This window comes from Curcuma longa, chromosome 1 (genome assembly GCF_044706935.1).
Source record: "Curcuma longa cultivar G26 ecotype Majalengka, Jawa Barat chromosome 1, ITB_CL_G26_1.1, whole genome shotgun sequence".
Taxonomy (NCBI): Eukaryota; Viridiplantae; Streptophyta; class Magnoliopsida; order Zingiberales; family Zingiberaceae; genus Curcuma; species Curcuma longa.
Genome location: NC_133861.1, coordinates 17,425,052 through 17,446,967, shown reverse-complemented (window position 1 = coordinate 17,446,967; position 21,916 = coordinate 17,425,052). Strand labels below are relative to the sequence as shown.

Here is a 21,916-nt window from a genome sequence, read left to right as displayed (position 1 = left end):
GAACTGGATTTATATATAGATTAGGGCAAGGGGCATCAGATTATATGCCCCATCGAAGCACGTCCTTAGATCATCGCAAAAAGTCTCGCAAAAAGTCTCCGTCGTCTTACATGGTCTGCCTTGTGACCTGATTTTTTTTTAAAAAAAAAAGCAAAAAAAGAGAGAAAATTTTAGGTTTGGTTTTTGATTAGATTAGAATCCAAATTGATATTCAGGGCTTTTACGAATATTAAATAAATATGAAAAAATATTTTATAAAAATAGAATAGTTAATATATATATATATATGCTTTTATTTGATTCATGTAAATGAAATTGACAAAAATATATGAAGCGGCTAAATCTCCCTATGCGTAACTAAGGATGTAAAAAATGAATCCCATGCTAGTTGATTCGAACAATATCAAATTAAGATTGGGAGGTTTTTGAATTTAGGTTGGATTCGGATTAAGGATTTTAGATTTTTAAATTTAGATCGGATTCAAATTTATCTGAATTTAAATTTTAAAATTTTTGTTATTGAATCAAATTTTATTTTAAAAATTAAGATATTTTCTTCATTATTAGTAGAATGTTAATATAATAATGATGAAGTATTTAAAAAAAGATAAAAAATTATTATATTTTTTTAATCGATCGAATTATTTTCTAATTGAATTCCAATTCGAACTAATATTAAATTTTTAATAATATTTTTATTTAGATTCAATCCGATTTAATCTATCTAAATTTACATCCGTACGCGCACCGCCCTCAAATAACATAATACAAAAGCAACCACTCGGTAACATTTTCTAGGGAAAGAATCCAAAATTTAATTATATATATATTTTTTATTTGTGCAAATAAACAAGCATCACATCATGCGATTGTCGTTATGTTTGAGTCATAATTCACATTAGCTACAGTGTTCCTGACAAAAATAAATTATTCCCCTCTAATGATTAATCATTCTAAATTATATATTTTACTAAAATAAGACAAGATGGTATCCTTCTTCTGCATATCATCCACCATGCAGAATGATTCGATTAAAACCCGCAGATCTGATAATTCGATTTCTTGACCAACAAAAAGAACATGCTCGTTAAAAGATCTACTGCATTTATAAATTTTTTAAATGTATTTTACTTATAAAAAAATTAATCTCCAAAAAGGAAGAAAAAAAAAGGTTAACGAGCATGGAGAGCAAAACTCAAAATGTCAAAACTGCATGAGCCTGAGCCTTGCCATGCTTCTTGAGAATCCAGACACTAAAGAAAAGGCCAAATTCCTATTTGTATTCTTTAGCCTCTGCCCCTGGTTTAACATGCAGTGAATTGCCAGCCAGCCCGTGAACGATCTCGCTTTTGCGTGATCTGTTCTCATCTCGATACCATCCGTCTCTATAGATTCCACCCCAAACCTTTTCACCCTTTCTCAGCTATGATTTCGTCCCTCAGTCCTCTTCTATCTCGCCTTTTCCATCACTAGATTGTCCTCTCTACATCAAATTCCAAGCTAGAATCGTTGTTGCACTGTGAAGCAGAGGCCGCGATGAGGTGCAACGCATGGGTTTGGATCGTGGCCCTGCTTCACCTCTGCCATTTCGTCCTCTCCGATTCCGCAACGCCTCCGCTGCCAGTGCTGCCCATTCCGTCTGCATCGCAGCTCAAGTGGCACCGCCGCGAGCTCATCATGTTCTTCCACTTCGGCATGAACACCTTCACCGACTCCGAGTGGGGCACCGGAGAGGAGAGCCCCTCGCTCTTCGACCCGGCCAATTTGGATGCCGGGCAATGGATGGAGGCTGCGGAGGCCGTCGGTGCCTCGTTGGTCATACTCACTGCCAAACACCACGACGGATTCTGCCTGTGGCCGTCGAGGTACACTGACCACTCGGTGGGAAAGAGCCCGTGGAAGGAAGGCAAAGGAGACGTTGTCCGGGAATTTGTTAAGGCCGCCGGCGCGAAGGGGATCGACGTCGGCCTGTATCTCTCGCCGTGGGATCGCCATGAGAAGACCTACGGCCGGGAAGTGGAGTACAACGAGTTTTACATGGCCCAGCTCCATGAATTGCTCACCAAGTCAGCAACTCTGTGACAATTCAGATGAATGTCGATATAAGGAATTCTAATTGGATGATTGATTTGGCGGTGCAGATACGGGAGCATATCGGAGATATGGTTCGACGGTGCGAAGGGGGCAAACGCGACTAAGATGAACTACTACTTCAAGGACTGGTTCGCAACGGTGAAGCGGCTGCAGAGCTCTATCAATATCTTCTCCGACGCAGGGCCCGATGTACGTTGGGTGGGAGACGAGATGGGAGCCGCCGGAGCCACCTGCTGGTCCACCGTCAATCACACTATGCTCAGGATTGGAGATGCGAGTCTTGAAAGGTGAAGACGATCGTTATTTTCTCCCCCAATTCGAGCTCATTAGTGGCATTAGCTCACTTGTTTGAATCGCCGGAAGCAGCTACTTGAACACTGGCGATCCACACGGCACGGACTGGGTGCCACCGGAGTGCGACGTGTCAATCCGGCCCGGGTGGTTCTGGCACAAGAACCAGACAGCCAAATCGGTGAGCCAGCTCTTGAACATCTACTACAATTCCGTGGGGCGTAACTGCGTTCTTCTGCTCAATGTACCACCGAGCCGCACCGGGCTTGTCTCTGGCGACGACATGCAGCGGCTGAAGGACTTCCGCAAGGCGATCACTAGTATCTTCTCGGCCGACCTCGCAGCCGGAAGCAAGGCAAAAGCCAGCAGCGAGAGAGGCGGTCGGGACGGCGGATTTGCAGCCGCCAACGTGCTTGACTGCGACGACCAGACCTACTGGGCTGCCGCAGGCGACGAGCAGAAGCACGGGCACTGGATCGAGCTCGCGCTGCCGAAGGCCAACACGAGTTTCAACGTGGTGAGGGTCCAGGAAGCGATATCGTTGGGACAGAGGATCATGGAGCACGAGGTGTACGCGGACAAGAAGCTGGTGGCGAAGGGGACGACGGTGGGGTACAAGCGGCTCCATCGGCTGAGGGCGGAGGTGACGGCGGCGCGGGTGAAGATTCGGATCACCAAGTCGCGTGGGCCTCCGCTGCTGACAGCTTTGGGCCTGCATTACGACCCCTTCACTAAATGCACCGTTGGATTTCAATAAAGTATGAAAGCATACCATTGAACAAACACATCTTCGTCTTTTAATTTGAAGCTTAGCAACTTCAACAATCTGATTATAATTGAGCACTTACCTTTCATCCTGACCTCTGAGACTTTGCCACGCAACAGAGACGTGCATTCCAAACGGTGGGCGTTGAGTGTAACCTTCATTTATTTTCTCTTTTTGAAAAAAAAAATAACTTCATCTCTTTCGGGTTAATGGAAACTAATTCTGGCCTGATGCTGCGACGGTGATAACGTGAAAGGCACTGCAATTATTCAAACGGAAAGCCACCGCCCGACAACCACCGGGCCACTTTGTCTATTGCCCAGATAGAAGTAGCTTCCTTCATCTCATCGACCGGTTGTTGGGAGCAGTGGCAATTGAGTCACTGAAAAGCATGCAAATTTGCAGAGCACGAAATGATATGTGAATGTAAAATTACAGCTTCAGTTCTACTCTAAATTTTTAATGCTTTTCATTGTGACTAATGCAATTTGTTTGCCACTTAAGACCGACCAAGCGTGACAGAGACGCACTTGCAAACTAAATAGAAGAAAACAGAGTGCCAACTGCTAAGCACTCGAAAAGGAACGGAATGGTTCCATTCCCTTCCACTAACTCGAATGGAATAAGCTTTATACAACCACATTATTTATAAGAAATAGCCCTCTTACTCAAGGACACCAGATTCCGTTACATAGTACAGAATGGACAGATACAATTGTTGCCATGCTTAAGGTTTGATTTTCTTTTTCCTCTGAATATGAAGGATGTGTAGTATTTTTTGTCTTCTTTTCCCATGCGTTCTTCAGAAAGTACGAGGATAAACTCAAGTGAGGACCAGGATAATGGACAGGTTTTTACTTAGAGTAATTAGGTGCCGCTGCACACATGACATGTAGAAAGGACCACAGGCAAGTCTATGTGAAGTGTCTATTCAGATCCAAACTGGCAAATGGGATGCTTTAACCACCGAGATTGCTTGGACTTTGTAGGTTAGATGCAAATTTTAACTTGAATAACTTGAAAAGCAAAACTTGTTCAGGTGATCACCGGGATGCTCGACAAAAGTCCTCTCGCCAAGAGTCAAGTTAGTGCAAGTCATGGAATAATGGCCTCAAGGATTAACCAAAGAACATGAAATCAAAGAGAAAGGTTCCTTGCCGATCAATTCTCGTCGTCCAACTGAAGACAAATAAAGCATCGTTAGAACAGAAATAGCCTTAAATTCCCTATACTTTATAGAACAAGGCTGGCCATAACATGAGAAGTAATTTGGGATTTCAAATCGGGTTTTGTTTAACTAGTTTTCCTCTCAAACTCCAAATCCGGGTCCATGAAATATTTGTCGGGTTGGGCCGACATATGCAAGTCATCAGTGAGGCAGATGTTTTAGATGCAGAAAGCTTCCACAGGAGCAGGGTTCATATAATGTGGCCTGTCAAAAGACCTCTCTCTCTATTCGAGGATTTAGAGTTGGATTTATCAATTCCTACAATGCGAGCTCAAGCTGTGGGATTAGCAGTTAAATGTTGCCAAGGTTAATGCAACCCCTGGATCAACATGTTACAGGATGATTTATGTTCTTTTTTTTTGTAAGTTGGCGTAAGATATTTAGCTGACTAATACTGAAGTGATTGGTTTGATCTCATAACAATTTTCCACCAACTATTAAGGATAAATCGGATAAGCCATCTAAATCGAAGAAGCAAGGATAGTGATCCAATTAAACAGTTAATATTCTTGGGTCCATTATCTATTTAAGAGAAAATCTTTATAAATTTATCGTAGTTGAGTCTCAAATTTGAGATGTCTGACATGTCATTGACAAATCTAACCATCACATTTTGATATCAAGTATTCAGTCTTTTGAGTCAATTAATTCGGAGAGTGTGATCAATTCAACCTCACATAAATTTTTCATCATCATCGAGGTGATTTGGAAAGTGAAAATAGTGGCCCAATTCAATCTTGAATTTCAAATACTTAATATTTAATATATCTTGATGATTTGGAAAGTGAAAATAGTGGCCCAATTCAATCTTGAATTTCAAATACTTAATATTTAATATATCGCACCATACTCAGAGGACATAACTATCACACCGTGTCTTGGAAGCCACTTTGGTGTATTTTTATGTTCACAATTAGTGGATTCCACTTTTTTAAATGATTTCATTTCTTTAAAATAATACAGTCACGACTGGGAAAATGAGACACTTGGTCAAAGGATTTCACTTCACAGTCAAAACTCAAAAAGAAAAAGGAGCCTGTGAAAATCAGCAATAATGTTGATATTATCAGATTTTTAAAAGAAAAAGTTAAGAGGTTTAAGAAGTTAAAGTGTTAGGAGATTAAATGTTTAAGGGGTTAATGATGTTTAAGGGCAACATCGCAACGTCATTAGCAAACACCAAACAACCGCAATGTCGTTTTCTACAAGGATCATGCAACAAAGTGACAATTATTACCGCTAATACCAACTTTAAACAAGATTAATTAGAAGCGCTCTCTCTCTCTCTTGTTGTTCTGTCATTGTGCTCTAACTCAACGCAGGATGTGACGCCACGTCCCATGATTTCCCATCAAGGGCGAAGGCTGGCAATCCACGCCATGAGAACCAATCACTTGCACTTCTTTTAGAGCTCAGTTGCAGAGCAGACTCCCACACATGGCCTTGCCTGCCAACACCACCACCTTCTCAATTAAAAGCTATCGCGCTCCCCAATCCCACCCCACTGCACGAGACGACGAGCCCACCGACGCAAAAAGCAAGAAAAAGCTACAGCTAAGGTACGGGCACAGCACAAATGAAGCACGGTGCCCCGCTCACCGGAGCCACCGCCGGAGGTCCGTTGTCGACGATGGCGACGCTTCTCCCCCGACGCTGTCATTGCAGGATGGCGACGCGTTGAACTGCTGCTCCCCGGAGAACCAACCGGCAGCGCTCTTGAAGCTCGGGCTGCGCAGGCTCTGCGAGCACCCGTATGGATCCGGCGCCGGAAAAGACAGCCGCTTCTTGGCCGAGACGCCGACGCCCCTCTCCGGCGTCCCCGGGCGCTGCCTCGGGGCGCTCAGAGATCGCACTCGCGCCTTGGCGGACTCCGTCGCCGCCATGTAGTTCGGCACCGCCGCGGAAGGGTGCTGCTGCTGCAGCTGCCGGGGGGTATGGGCGGTAGAGAATCTCCGCTCGTCGCGCCCGGCGTGGGGGCTGTCGGAGCGGACCTGCAAAGGGAGCGCCTTGGAGGGCGACGGCGTGGCGGGAGATCGTTGGAGGGGGGAAGATGGGTGCCAGGCTTGGGGCGATTGACGGCGAGGATTGGCGGAGACGGCGTAGGAGAAAGGGCGAGCCGTGTCGATCTCCAATGTCTTGATGGGATCACGGTACTCTGTGGAGACGCGCGACCTGCTACTTGCTCTGTTGTCAAAAGAAGACCTTGACGCCATCCAACGGTCCATCCACCGGACCGGGCCATACTCTCCAGCTGAAGCCGCCTCGCCGTCGAAATCATCCTCCAACGACGGTGATAGGTGTCGGTCCGATCTCCGAAGCTTAGGAAGAACACCAAGACACCTCGGCGTCAGGCACACAACCACAGAAAACTGAGGCGGAAAAACAAAGGAATTGCTTACTTGATGTGAGAAGGCGTAAGAGAGGGCCCTTTCTCGCTTGAGCGCCGCATCCCTTTGGAGCCGAAGCATCGATTGGATTTCTTCCATTGTTCTCGGGCGGTCGTTCCAATCTTCAGCAAAGCTGCTCCCTTCTCTCGAATGCTTAATCCACCAAGCAGCAACACGATGAGCAAGAAAAGTCTCAGTGAAAAGGAGATCATTAAAGCTTCAGTTACCATGGACGTCCTATCTGTGGCGTGTAGATACTGGTTGTCACAAAGAGAGGCGTCATAGCTGGAGGAGGAGGATGACTCCTGAGCCAACCGCATGCGTTGATTACGCACCCTTGCCTGGACTCTCACCAGCGCTTGCATGCACCGTAGTGTAATGTTCGCTTGCTTGCGCACGTTGTGGCCCCTCACTAGCGCTTGAAGCTTCACCAACCCCTTCAACGCCCGCAGCGCCCTCCTCGCCTTCCATCAAAATTCAAGTTTGGGTCATGAAAGCAATACCGGGGTGACGGAGAGGAAACAGGCGAATGCAAGTACCAAGTATCCACGAAAGGCGGTTTGGATGACGACGGCCGCGTAATGCTCTTTCACGAAGCTAGAGGAAGGTCTGGTGAGTCTCACCACCTCCGCTGCTGCCTTCGCCGTCGCCACCGCCGCCTCCGCCGTCGCCGCAGAGGCGACTGCCAGCGCAATGGCGTGCCTCTGCTCGGCCGTGACCGTCGGCACGGCGACCGTGGCCCTGAGTTGCTGCTGGTCTTGCGGAGAGTACGACTTGCGAAAGATCCATCTCCGCTTCTCCCGTTTTTGCTGCAGGATACAAAACAATGACACCACTGCGGGAGTTGGAGCTGGAGAACCAACAAGACAAAATCTAACCTTGTCTTCCTGTTCTTCTTGGTCGAGCGATTCGCGTTGCCTGGAGGTTGCCCCGTCGGGATCCTTGGTCGGAGATCGGAATGCTCGTTTGACGGCCGTGAGCCAAGAACTGCCTCCGCCACCGCTGCTCTTCTTGCCCATGAAGAAGATGAGCTCCGCCACCTGCAGCTCGACCCGTTGATACGAACCGTTAGCCAAACGATTCCCAAGAGCAAAAGAGAGAGCATCAACAGTGCCAACGAGGGAGAAATCACCAGCCAGTTTCACGCGAGCATACTTTTGCAGGGATCTTTATCGACGCAGGAAGGGAAGAGCGAGTGAAAGTCCTTTTGGCATGGAGGACAGCGACATGGGACTCGGTTCACGAAGTGAGCCAGAGTGAGTGCAGCGTCTCGATTGGACCCACGATTTGAAAGCTAGTGAGCTACCTGAATCTGCCCTTGTGATGGGTGTACCTGGAGGTCGGACCGAACCGGACCGGCACTCGGTTCAATGACCCGTGTCACAGCAGACAAGGAAGATCCCATGAACCAGTTGGAAATTTAAAAAAACGAAATGCTAAATCGTAGATTTAAAATTCATCTTCATAAACAAAAAACTCAAGGATATTTGAAAAAAAAAGACAACTTAGGAAGACAAAATAGAGACTATTCCTTAAATGGTCGAATAGTATTTTAGTTGAATAGTATAAGCATGAGATCATGAAGAACTAGATGTCTAGATACTCAAGTCAACAAGTTGGTTAGCCATATATAAACTGCAATAGCATCCCTATTGTCTGTTGCAATTATCTCCTTGCATTTGATCAATTCTGCATGTCTTACATACAACAAGGAATAAAGCCTACGCGGGGAGTTAGAACTTTTGGAATTATACTGCTTGCAATAACAAGCAGCATTAGCATATGCCGTGTAAGCACAGACTTTTGGTGTCACCGGATCTACCATAAATGCTCAAGGATCTTTGTTAGAAACGTAAAATAATAGTCATGAGAATAATTGATGGATACGTTATAACTTATTTTTATTTTTATTTTTTTAAATATCACTTGCTGCGTTGGCTGGGTACATCTCCCATGAAAAGGCTCTCCCTCCCACCTATCCTATATATTTTATTAAAAAAACGACTGATCCAGTGCAATCTACGTGGGACAGGAAACTCTTCTTACTTTTCTTGCTGTTTTTTTCTAAAAAGAAAAAAAATAAAACAAGTTAGTGAGCAGATTTTATTATTTGTAATATGTTTTTTTCAGTTCTGGATTAAGTCGAACTAAATCTAGATTTTTAAGATTCGATCTAAAACCAAGCCCGTCGAGACGTTCTCGATTCTTGGATTCCATTTTTTCCTCTTTTCCAAAACTAATATATAAAAAACACTGTTTGCTTTCAATATTTTTACTATGAAACTAATTAAAGTTGTGCCCTGCCGATCTTTACAGCGATGGATTGGTGGCAGTTGGCTGACCTGCAGCCTGTTGCCGGCCCCCTCCATCGATACGGTCCCTTTTGTAAAGTTAATTTACAAGGTCAGGTGTTATGTTACGTTGCTCTTTCTCAAATATTACACTGATCTCATTAGCTACTCGATCTCGCTTTAGGGACCATATATATATCGTTATCAACAACAACAACAAGATCGTTGCATGGTGACGCGTCTATATCTTAATTTGTTGATTAATTTGATGCATCGTTAATTAATTTCTGCGCTACATAAATAAGCTTGATGATCGGCCACTGTCTTCCCCCCATCGCTCCCTCGCCCTGCCCCCTTAGCTTCCTCCTAATTTCTCCCGTTCTTGCTTCCTTTAATCAGTTCATTAGTCTTAATTAATATATAATTAGAGATCATGAGCACGATCCAAGTGAACGGGCAGTCTGTAGTTCCACCGGGCTTCCGTTTCCACCCCACAGAGGAGGAGCTCCTCTCCTACTACCTCCGCAAGAAGGTCTCCTCCCAGAAGATCGACCTCGACGTCATCCGCGACGTCGATCTCAACAAGCTCGAGCCATGGGACATCCAAGGTGCGTAATTTTCTTAATGATCAATACTTGGATGTGTTAAACATCGATCGATCAGATCGAGCAGCTTGCTGCAGCTAGCCAATTTCGTTTGATTTGATGATATACGTACGTTTGCAGAGAAGTGTGGGATCGGGTCGTCGACGCCGCAGAGCGACTGGTACTTCTTCAGCCACAAGGACAAGAAGTATCCTACTGGCACCCGCACGAACCGCGCCACCGCCGCTGGCTTCTGGAAGGCCACCGGCCGCGACAAGCTCATCTACTCCGCCGCCCGCCGGATCGGCATGCGAAAGACACTAGTGTTCTACAAAGGCCGCGCCCCCCACGGCCAGAAGTCAGACTGGATCATGCACGAGTACAGGCTCGATGATCACCCCCAAGATCTCATCCACGTAATTAATGATTCCTATCTAGCTACTCAATTTGTTTGTTCAATTCATTTCATATATAATCTATTTATGTGAGTAATTAATCAACAATTTAGATCGGTGACGCAATGGGAGAAACGACGACGAATCACGCAGTCGGTGATCATAACCAAGATGAAGGGTGGGTAGTGTGCCGGGTGTTCAAGAAGAAGAACCTGCATCACCACCACCACAAGCCCAGCGTCGACGCCGGCCCCAACAACTCTTCCTCTGCTACTAGTCGCCGCGACGGAGGCGGCGCATTGGATCAGATTCTCCAATTCATGGGTTCTAGATCGTGCAAGTGGGAACGCGGTACGAGCTGCAATCGTAACGGCGGCATCGACGATCGCCGTCCGAGGGAGACCGCCGGCGGCGGGCTGCTGGAGATGTTCATGAAGTTACCAGCGCTCGAGAGCTCCAACATCAATAATAACCCCTACTGCAGCTTTGTTCCTGTAGATGGATCATGCAGCATGAAGGCCGTGGAGGAGGAGGCGATCACCGGAGACTGGGCTGCGTTCGACCGTCTGCTTGCCTCTCAACTCGACGGCAGCACAAACGGCGCCGGCGAGGCAGGCTGCTTCGGATTCGAGATCGACTCATCTTCTGGCTGCAGGACACTTGTGGAGGAGAATGAGGAGGATGTGTACCGTCCACGAGGGGATGGCGATCTGTGGAGCTTGACCAGGACAACGTCGGCGATGTCGGACAACATGAGCGGTGCCTCCCGGTAGAAGGAACGGCCCGCCCGGCCGGCCGGCGAACAAATCAGAGGAAGTGGAATGGAAATTTAACGATGATAAATTAACACAGAGTTAATTAGAGCGAGCGATTGGGAAATTTTATTCTGGCAGCCAACATCCCATCAATTAAATAATAATTGCATGTCGATCACGAGATGAAGTGTGCAGTCAGCAGTGTATTGCGTGAATATATATGGAATGATACTAAAGATGTATATATACGCACGTACATGATGTCAATTACATGCATGATGAATGAACGACACTAACACACAGTTTTGTTGTGTTAGTGCATGGTGTTGATCACATTGTAGTAGATTGATTAAGTGTAGTCAAACTAGTTTATTGATGTTAATAAATAGTACCAAACAAACAAATAAAAATGTATATATTTGTGAACTTAGTTAAATATATAGTCTACCTCTGTCATTTAGTTAATAATGCTATATAAATGGATTGCTAAAAAACTGATGCGATACGTATTTTAGTTGAGTATTTAATTAACATAGAAACTAGATTTTATATTCAAATATTTCCGCCATAAAATACATAATTAATAATGTGATGTTAGGAAATGGGAATATTGTACTAAATATTATACAAGTCCATCTGTAAAGTTATTAATCATCATTTTTGAGCAACTTAGATAAATTAATTAACTCACACACGTATATATAATACTGTCAGTGAGCACTCAGGGAATTTTAGGATTATTTATAGTCTATGACCTAAGGCAACCATTATCAATATTATGTCAAAAGTTAAAAAAAATCATTAATTAATTTGGCCTAAAAGATTGCTTGTGAATATTCACTGCATATATATATATATATATATATATATATATATATCATACCAAATCCAACTTAAATTTAGCATCTATATATAATTTCAAAATTTAAAAAGAATTTCAATAATTTACTTTATTTCCATTTTAAAAATTAAAATGACAATTAAGAACGTTTTGTAACAATTACAAAGCCTCATTCTTCTCTAAATTTATCCACTTGACAAAATATATGGTTAATCTTTATTACCTATCTACAATTTTCAATAGAAAAACGGTCTAAAAACTTATACAATCAATCTTCGTCCTTTCAAAATTATTAAAATTAAACTAGAAAATTAAAGAGACCACGATATATAATTCGCATTTTCTACAATAAGTTTGATAATCCTCAAATGATGTGCCTTGGCAGTTAGCACACTTTCCTGATCTTCAACACATTTTGAAAGCAAAAGCTAAAGAGAGATCATTATTTTTCAATGTGTGCATCTTGCAAGTCTTTTTCGAGACAAATCTCCATGTTCCAGAATGAGAAAAGTATGGCGTGTTTTGTCGTGATTAAAGTGAGTAGGCCACACATGTCTTACAAAAGTTGGTTTGTATCTTTTGCAATTTAATTATTTTTTAGAACATTTAGTTTTCATTCACCAACTTCTTAAAAATGCTCTTATTATTTTTATTATTGTTATTAAGAAAGAATTTCCTTCCTCCAGCTATAATTAATTAATAAGAAAGAATTTGATCTATCCAATTAAATTAATCTAATCGGATAAATTAAGAGAAAAGATAAATACAACATTAAGAGTTTTGATTAAAATATATAATTAGCCTAAATTGCATGAGTTTTACCAAATTGACCGTGATAATAAAATAGCGTCGGCACAGGGATTCCACGCTCTATTCGTGCCATTTCTTTTTGACTATTTGGCGATGGAATCGGATCTCCATAGATCTCTCTTTACCTCTAATCATGTCGACCCTGTCCTTTTTCAGCACCACGTAGGTTGTTAATTAAATTTGGCCCTTTTTTTTCCCATACATACAAAAATATAAAGGCCGTATGGATTATTTGTTAAATTTAGCATGCATGAATTACCTCGTATATGAATTTATGTATGGCAAAATAATATTTCAGTGCAATGATCAGGCGAATACATACACACTCGAATCAGTTCCTCTCCTTCTGTATATATATATATAGATATATACTGTCTTACACTCTTAAATCACAACCAACTTTCCAGTTCTGTTCCATCATGCATCACATCGAAACACTTTGCTGATTGAGTTCTTCCTTGCATCTGCGCATCTGTCCTACAGAAGGCGTATTTACAGACCGATGACAACATCTCACAGAACAACTGAGATGAGCATGCATGCCGTCTTGATTTAGAAATGATGCAACGTCTAACCAGCTCTATTCGATGACATTAAATATGGGTTTTGCTGTTTAGTAGCACCATCTTTATTAGAGTGGACTTATCCATCCCCCTATCATCGCTTGGTTTTGGTAGCTGAAGGTTAGCTAGGGCTGGCTAGCTAGCTCTTACTTGTCTGCATGAAGCCTTTTGCTAGGGCTTCTACAAGAAGGGTGGAGGACAAGAACACACCAGCTGAAAAATTAATCATTAATAATTATATATAATCAATATTTTCCTACCACACCCCAGCTAGCAGATTTAAAAATGTCCTTGGCATGCATGATCAGATGAACACTAGACGTAATGTGGGTCGGCAATATAATCATGAATATAATTAAGCTGTTAGCTAGCCGATCGATCTAGCTAGCTTTAGTGAGATGAGGAGTCCTCGAGAACTTTTAGATGAGAGACTACTTTAGCAAGGATGTCAAAAGGAGTTGGTGCATCTTTCATTTCATAGAGAGACTGGAGAACCTTCAGCAAAAGTTAAAACACACAGACACACACACACTGTTTTTAATTAATGCATGATTATGCTGCAGGTAGGAAAAACTTTTGACATCACCTATAGTACAAACCTGAATTAATTATAAAAAGGTTTAATTGTTTAGGTTATATATACATGAATGATCAAGGTAATCATCGATCGAGTGAATTAATCATCAAGGCATATTAATTAATAATGTGTGTTTTAAAATGCAATTAATATGGGTGGATGTATTTATTTATTTAATATAAAATAACAATAAATGAATGAGTGGATAGTAAAATTCATAAATAATAACTGTTTGCTAAAATGAATGTGAATGCGTATTAATAAAGTGGATGTGTTAATATAATGAATATGTGAGAGTAATATATATGCTTATTTAAAAAGGTGACATATATTAACGTTCAAATTAATATGAATGTCCTTAGGGGTAGGTTAATACTGTCGATGATCAAATAAATCTACCGCATTCACTTAATTAAGGTGTTTACTGAAAAGACTAAATATTTCTAATGGTACGATCGTATGCTGAAAAAAAAATCATGGCATACATGAATAGAGATAGAAGAATACAAATATAGAATTTTAGTTGTTCTCTATGTTTTTTTAAACATACTATTTCCATTTTGTTGGACTGGACTTCATGTTGCTAACTTCTCGCAGTACGTAGTTCAGCTGAGGGCAACATTTCGGGCCTTCTAGTTACAGCTTCGGCCTATTGGGCCTCCAGTTAGATGAAATTGGGCCTTCTAGTTTCAAACCAAAATCCTATCTGGTCTTTATAATTGAAGCTTTTTGTAATCCTCAGAAACCCCACCCACGTTATCATTTAATATCTTCACCCACTATTGGATATAGTGACAGCAACTGGTGAGATTTCTGTAAATTACTTGTGCATTGCACAGAAGAATAACTAGTTTTGAATAAGTTTTATAATTTGACGTGCAATTCGTAAATAAAACATATTTTGCAATCTAACATTGAAGAAGCACAACCATCACACGTATTTGATGTGTAAAATATCAAATAATGACTGCTTTATCTCGATATGTAATAAATAATCGTCTTTTCGACCCGGCGAGTCGAACCGATTTGACTCGGCCAGCAATCTCTCAGAAATGCGACCCAGATTCGTGTCGGGCTCTTACTCCATTATCTGACGGTGAGGATTCCATTTATTGAGGCAACGGACGGCAGATCCACGTTCCGTATGGAATTTACTATGCGGACAATCCAATCGGAAAATGGAGTTCCACGAGGCTTCCTTCTATCTCGACCTATATATTGTCTTCCTCCCGAATCTATAGCCCCTATAAAACCCTTGATTTGAATCCGCCATTGGGAACCGATCTCTCTCGCTCTTTTTCTTCTCCCACCTCGCTCTCCTGTCGCCGGCGCTATCATACCCGTGCTATAAACCCCGGGCTCACCTTCTCCTCCTGGGCGGCGAGTAGGGTTCCGACGGTCAAGACTTAGAGATCTCGAGATTCGAGGTCATTTTCTTCCGTTTCAGAAATATATATGAATATCATTTGCTCTCCATGTTAAGCTGTATGCTGTGTGTGTCGAAATCCCCCTATTTGAATCCTTATATTCCATGGTTTGGTCTTGGATTTAGGTTTAGGCATGTGTCTGTTTTTGATGACCTGAAAATAGCTAATTCTGCCTTGATTTCTTTATTCTTGATCTCTATCTTCTCCGTCGTGGTTAATTGGATTTATTCTTTGTTCGAATTGTGGAATGGTAAATAAGGTTTCTTTTTCATACTGAAAAGGCGTATTTTGATTATTTTTTAGCCTTTTCCTGCTGGAAAGACTTGTGTTGAATCTTCTTATTTTCTATTCCCGTTAATAAAACTTGCCAGGTGAGTTTTGTGATTTAAATTAGAATCTTAGAAAGGAAATCGGGAAGATAGTTAACCTAAGAATTAACAAAATGGCATTGGACTTATATGATCATAAGCGCATATACTGGTTATTCGAATGTTCTTCTTATATATTCAGGCCTCTATCATTTATTTGTCTATTTTTTTAATCTAGCATGAGATTAACTTTTTTGTTACCTGTTGAAGAGATGAATACATAATTTCTTAAATGGACAAACAATAATTTCCCTAAATTTCTTTCGTGATAATATGCTGCTTGCTGAACTGCATTTTCACTGCTTTAGGTTGATAGCTAATTACTGATTTTGGTCTATATTTTCTGACTTAACTTTATAGTTAATAGCAGATTTTGGTTGCAACAACTCCTCAACTTAATTAGTTTGATTGTATTATCGAGATAATATCGAGACAATCTTATTAAATATATGTTACAATTTTAGATTGAAAAGTGCATATTGCTACATCATAATGTGCTCTTCCTTTTGTCTCTAGAAAACATCATGTCATTAGCCCAAACTAAAAAGGGAAAAACTACTAAATGAGAGAAAACAGCCTAGATCGCTTCATTACTATTAGGTCAGATTTGTGGCAAAGTCCTACCCCAACATCGTCCATGAGGATAAGTATTTTCTTTCAAAAGGGGAAGTGATGTCGAAGGTATCTCCTAGTTATCAAAGGTTTAAGCAACTAAGAATCTAGAAAATGATGTGGTTAATTGACTTATTTCCCTGTAATTAGGATTTAGGAGTTTGCATTTTATCAAAATTAGCATTAATTTGTTGCATGTATTTGGCCAAGTGTATTTCCCAAGCGGTTTGGCATGAGATGTTATTTACAGATGTTCAAGTAGGAGGCATGTTTAGGAACAAATTTTCATGTTTGGTGTGTGGATGTAGAAAGCTCAGGTCAATGGTCCCGATCCATAGTTAGCTTCCCGAGAGGCAGGCAAACATAAAGTCTGATTCACGAGCTAGTCACCTATTGTTCCGCGAGTTATGGTGAAAGTGATCAAACTAAACATATGTGGCTTAAATGAAAGAGGGATTATGTTACATTCCAAAACATACTGTGCTTGAGTATCTACTGGAGATCCTGTGTTTCTATGCTACTTATCCAATCCTGTTTGAGGATCTTATCTAGATGTGTTAGTGAAGGGGTTAAATTGAAGTGTGATAATTAATGTGAAAATTTTATATTGGTAAGGACAATATAAGCAGAATCTATAGATTTTGATTTTTTTTAATGATATTTGGATATGGGAATATAATTTGAGGCGCATCCAACTATTTACCTTTGAGCATTGCAAAATTTCTGTGAAATCTGACTTGTGCATGAAAATATATTAAGTTTATTTGAATCCATTGTTTTGTATTGGAATTTAGGAAATCATTAATTATAAACATTTATGGTGAGGCTGGATTTTGTATGCTTTCACATGAATTGCTAATTAGATTTGGCATATGTTTCATGACCATGTTTCTGAAATCGTGAATCTTTTAAGTTAAATACTTGGGACTCCTCAGAATGCAATCATGTTAAATCTTTGGGATTCTTTAGATTGAAATCTTTCAGGTCCTCATATGTTTTTGTTACTTTCTTTAGTTTGATTATCCTTATAGTAAATATTAATTAACTAAAAGAATCCATTTAGTTCGGAGATAAATTTATACGTTCATATATACATAATAGGAAATTCATTAAATAAAAAGAGGATAGGTTGATGATTGTCCAAATTGTCAGGATCATTTCTTGTTGCTTATGATATAGTTTTCAATTTCGGTAGTTGTACGGTTTATAGTTTGTATTTTGAGGTGTTTGCTCAATTATGTAACAGAGTTGATTGTTTTTCCCATAGAAATGAAAATAGGCATTAATCACTCAATATCTTTTCTGTCTCTTGTATTTTTTATCCTTTTTGTTGCAAGAATATTTCTAAGCTTTATCTCTTCTGCATTGTGATTGCTACAGTAGCTTTTAAATTCCTGTTTAACATTCAGCAAACTAGGCCAAGAATTCCCATGAAAGTGATGTTTACAAATGACAATAAATTGTTCTGAAAATTGTTGGGTTCATTCCTGCTCCCTAATTTGATTAGCCTTATTATTGTATGTGAAGTTTATTCATTGCGATGTTGCCACTAAGGTTAGTTAGATTCTCTGGTTTTTTCAAGGGGAAAAAGTGGCATTCAAGGAGTAACTACTGAGAAATTATTCTTTTCCTATGCAATTTTTCTATAATTTTAAGTAGCTTTTTTCTGCCAATTTCATCTAGTGATGACATACATTTCTCTAGAAAGAATTTGTGTTTTCTCCAACACATACTGGAGGCAAATCTATTAGTTATAGTATATTTATTGATCAAAGAGGGATTTGATTGCATGTCCTTATTAAAAACTTACAAGGTCCTTACCATATCAGCTAGTTGGCACCTCCTCAGGGTACTGTATTATTCTTGTTTTTAACTTGCTTAAGAAAAATTTGAACTTTTATCGTTCATGAGAAAACTACTATGCACCCACTGATACAAGGAGCATTTGGGTGTCTCCTCTTCAATTTCATGTGTTTTTGATACACTTATGTCTAAACAAGGAGTAGAAAAACAAAAAACACAAAGCTCATTTACCATTCGAAAAGAAAGGATGGTGAAGTCAACAAAAAATCGGGTATCATAATTTTTTCTTTATCCTTAATAGTCTATCAATCTTTATAAATGGAGAGAATATGCAACAATAAGAGTCCTACCTCAGACATACATAAGTTGTTTGATTAGATTAATCATACATCAGTAATGTGGGATATGAATGATATGAAGGCATAGTGAGATACTATATTACTTTTTATTTTAATCTTTACTCTTTTGTATTAAGAACTTCTTAGTTTGCATAATGCTAAAGCTCCGTTGAAGATTGTTATAGAACAAACATTTCCTAGTTATGTTGTATCAAGTATGACTTATGTATATGCCAATATTATTGGCAAAGTAAACTACACATCTTGGCTTTCTTACCATACCAAATGACCATGTCTTTTCCTGTTAGTAATACTTCTGTAGCCATGCCACTATATTGGTTCGTTTCATAATATTGATTAGGGTATTGACTTTCTGGCGTAGGTGGATTCATTTTTGGTATGGTGGTGGCCACTTTAAAAAGATTGTCCGCTGTCTTCCCAATATAAATAATTAAGCAAAACTTCTTTGTCTCATGTTGTCAATTACATTGACATGGTTTTCCTTTTGCGATCATTGTCTTTTGTCATTGGTTAACCTTCAATTATGTATTTTTATTTTCTGAAAACTCATTAACCATCAATTTTTGGTATGCTAGAATAAACTATGGCCACATTTGAATTGTATCGAAGGTCCAGTATTGGTATGTGCTTGACAGAAACTCTAGATGAGATGGTTTCAACTGGAGCTTTGAGCCCAGAGCTTGCTATTCAAGTTCTTATGCAGTTTGATAGGGTGAGCTAATTTCTTAGCAGTAGTCAAAATTCTTCAGGAACTTCTGAGGTCATATAAATGTGCTGATATTATCTTTTTCCAGTCTATGACTGAGGCTTTGGAGACTCAAGTGAAGAACAAAGTTACTATCAAGGTAAAAGTTTGTAGTTACCATTTTAGATACTCTTTTATGCAATACTAATTTCAGTGAGGCTCTGTGATCCCCTCTTATGTTTAATATTTTATGCTGTTGTTGATCTAACTTTTTGTAAAACATAAATCTAAATTGATGCTCTGTAGGATACTTGTGCTTTTGACTTTCATTATCCACTTCCCATTTGAGCACGATGTTCTTTATCAATCAAATATAAGTATGATATGTGAAATTTTGTATCTGATTTTTTAGAAATTAAGAATGGAGTTTTGGAAGGACTTTAGTTACACCGGCACACTCCATATCGAGTTGTTGGTTATCCTCTTCACTAGGTTTCAAACCTGAACACCCTGAAAATATGGAAGATGGAATGAACTGCTTTGTCAATTGCTTAGTTACCTATGACAAACAATTTCCTCATAGGTCATGGTGATATATATATATATATATATATATATATATATATATTAATCCTAATAGGACCTTATCTGAAATAAGTTCTCTCGTTCTCTATTACATGTCCAGGGGATTTTTAGTCCTAAGCTCCCGTAATTGTAACATGTCTTCCCATGTACCTAGAGAAACCCTAGTAGGCTTAAGTTGTTGTGATTAAGGGAATCATTAGTGTGGCAACTATCAGTTGGCATTATTTATATGTAGCTAATATACAGTGAACTATGTTGTACCCAATCAATTTACTGTTTTAACTATTCCTTTCTTTCTCGTAATTTGATCTCTGAAGCTGACAGCTGAATGCCATTTTTAAGTTTGATGCACTATTGTGAAGAAGAAATAGGGAAGTGTTCTTATGACCTCATTGTCTGCAGCAACCCTGACTGTTTTTCTCATTTTCTTCTTACTGGTCATGCAAAGATGACTTTCTTTCATCCTTCTGGGTATGTTCTTGTTTTGTACATTCACTATTTGCATGTAATTATGCTAGCCATTGTCCAGATTAGACAGTGAGTAACACAAACCTTCATTATTTATGATCGTAATCTCATGGATATATATTTTGATCTATGTTATCCATTAGGTGCTTCATGTTGCCAAGATCGCATGCCATATTTGTTGGGTTACTAGGTGCTTGCTTGACGAGTGATGCAAGATAACATTATTAAAATAAAAGATAAAGCAAAAAAAAAAGCTATTAGTATATAGATAGTGCTTATGTGACAAGCACTAATTGATTACATGATAGCATATAAGGTAATGAATTACTTTTCTCATCAAACCAAGTTATGATATCTTGGTTCTTGAATTGGACAATTTGGCTCAAGTTTGAAAACGTTTAGAGTTTCGCTAATGAAAATTGATGAGCTGAGTTTAATTATATTCATGTTCAACTTATTTATAACTGGAGCTTAAGGAAATGTTCAGGTTTGTTCATTTAGTGTTTTAATGACAAATGAACTCTTATCGATCACTTCTGCATAGCTCATTGATTATGGCAATTCTGTTGGTTCATTGCTTATATTAAAAGTTCAAAATTTGGGATGTTAGCAAAGGGACGAGACTATCCCTTTTATATTACTAGAGTAGGCAATTGCCCTGGCCCATGCCCATGTACTAACTCAATGCCGGATACATATTCTTAGGTTACTAAAATTAGGAAGTTTTAGACACAACTTGTCTTCAGCTCTGATACCACGATAAGTTTGACTCACTAACCATTTTTCATAAAAGCACAAGTTGTTAATAAAGGGTTAATTAATATAATTATTTTATAAACTGATTAAACATGTTCTCTGGACCATGATTTCTGTCATATAGAGTTAAGATATGTTTTACCACTTTCCTATAAATATTTTCACGACCTTTAGTCCCTTTCGCTGTAAGGAGCTTTCATTACTTTATACTAGGATGACCAACCCACTTGACCTATTTCATGGGCTTGTGAATACTCCTTATATGCTATCATCGACAAGTGTCAATACTTCTATCTATTCAATATCCAAACCCTGTAAATTTGGAGTAAAATAAGCATCCACCTTGCACTTTTGTTGATAATCTGCTAATTTGGATACTTCTGAAACTGAGATTATTCTGCAGGGTCATCTGCACACTTACAGGTTCTGTGATAATGTTTGGACGTTCATCTTGCAAGACGCAACTTTCAAAAGCGATGAATTTAATGATCAAGCTAGGAGAGTGAAGATAGTCGCATGTGACTCTAAGTTGCTATCACAGTGAGAGTTGTCTCATTTTCTTCTCCTAGGATCATCAATGTGTGCGTGTAAGAGTTCTCTTCCTTGTGAATTGAAAGACACTGATCCCTCTGCCAAACTTGGTCTCTGGCAAGTTTATTTTATGTATCTGACTTGAACCCTGTGAGATGGCTCATTATGTGGATTATCTGTGCGCTCCAATAATAATTTCAGTATTTAGTTCAGCTCGAGGACGTCACTACTTGTCGAACATTGAATTGAATGCATACACGTTTATTCAGCTCGGAAATGTAATATACTACCTCTGTGAACAGATTGCCATTGTCAAGCAGGAGAAACAAGAGATATTCACCAAACTAACTGGTAAAGTTCTGCTCATCCAGCCGAGGCATGTGTGAATGGTCAATCTTGAGCTATCTGAAATCCTGTCCGTTCGACTTCACGGATTCTTGTGGGTCAGACCATGTACCTGTGTGCAAAAAGTAGTATATTAATCCAATTGTAAATAGTATCTTTCATATTTACATAATTTTTATACGGAGTTATTGAACTTAATAAAACGTATGATATATATATAAAAACATCTAACGTTGCTAGCTTTGGAGATAAATATGGAGCGCTGCTGTTCTTAGGGCTGAGCATTCGGTTAAAATCGAATCGAATCGAACTGAATAAATCGAAAATCAAATAAATCAATTTTTTTGAACCAATTGAACCAGACCAAATTTTCTAATAAAAATCAAACAAATCGA

General features: G+C 39.8%; 4 protein-coding genes across 5 annotated transcripts; 3 read left to right on the top strand and 1 right to left on the bottom strand.

Moving 5' to 3' along the window:
- Positions 1–1,322: 1,322 nt before the first annotated feature.
- Positions 1,323–3,224, top strand: LOC141832938 (alpha-L-fucosidase 1-like). The gene is made up of 3 exons (XM_074720304.1): positions 1,323–2,066; positions 2,142–2,381; positions 2,461–3,224. The coding sequence occupies exons 1-3, from the start codon at positions 1,537–1,539 to the stop codon at positions 3,140–3,142; spliced, it is 1,452 nt and encodes a 483-aa protein (XP_074576405.1). The 5' UTR covers positions 1,323–1,536; the 3' UTR covers positions 3,143–3,224.
- A 2,378-nt stretch (positions 3,225–5,602) lies between these two features.
- On the bottom strand, positions 5,603–7,847 carry LOC141841352 (protein IQ-DOMAIN 17-like). Of its 2 annotated transcripts, XM_074729521.1 has the most exons (5): positions 7,645–7,847; positions 7,306–7,575; positions 6,994–7,230; positions 6,779–6,919; positions 5,603–6,697 (listed from the first exon to the last, which is right to left on the bottom strand). In XM_074729521.1, the coding sequence occupies exons 1-5, from the start codon at positions 7,783–7,785 to the stop codon at positions 5,975–5,977; spliced, it is 1,512 nt and encodes a 503-aa protein (XP_074585622.1). In that variant the 5' UTR covers positions 7,786–7,847; the 3' UTR covers positions 5,603–5,974. The 2 variants fall into 2 exon arrangements, with proteins under 2 accessions (XP_074585622.1, XP_074585615.1); XM_074729514.1 differs by having other exon boundaries at positions 7,306–7,847.
- A 1,643-nt stretch (positions 7,848–9,490) lies between these two features.
- On the top strand, positions 9,491–10,906 carry LOC141832947 (NAC domain-containing protein 43-like). Its single transcript, XM_074720316.1, has 3 exons — positions 9,491–9,665; positions 9,783–10,057; positions 10,150–10,906. Exons 1-3 carry the CDS (start codon positions 9,491–9,493, stop codon positions 10,807–10,809), a joined length of 1,110 nt encoding a protein of 369 aa, XP_074576417.1. The 3' UTR covers positions 10,810–10,906.
- Positions 10,907–14,847: 3,941 nt separating this feature from the next.
- LOC141842772 (transcription initiation factor IIA subunit 2-like) lies at positions 14,848–21,402 on the top strand. Its single transcript, XM_074730788.1, has 4 exons — positions 14,848–15,009; positions 18,727–18,863; positions 18,946–18,996; positions 21,049–21,402. The coding sequence occupies exons 2-4, from the start codon at positions 18,735–18,737 to the stop codon at positions 21,187–21,189; spliced, it is 321 nt and encodes a 106-aa protein (XP_074586889.1). The 5' UTR covers positions 14,848–15,009; positions 18,727–18,734; the 3' UTR covers positions 21,190–21,402.
- The last annotated feature ends 514 nt before the right edge of the window (positions 21,403–21,916 follow it).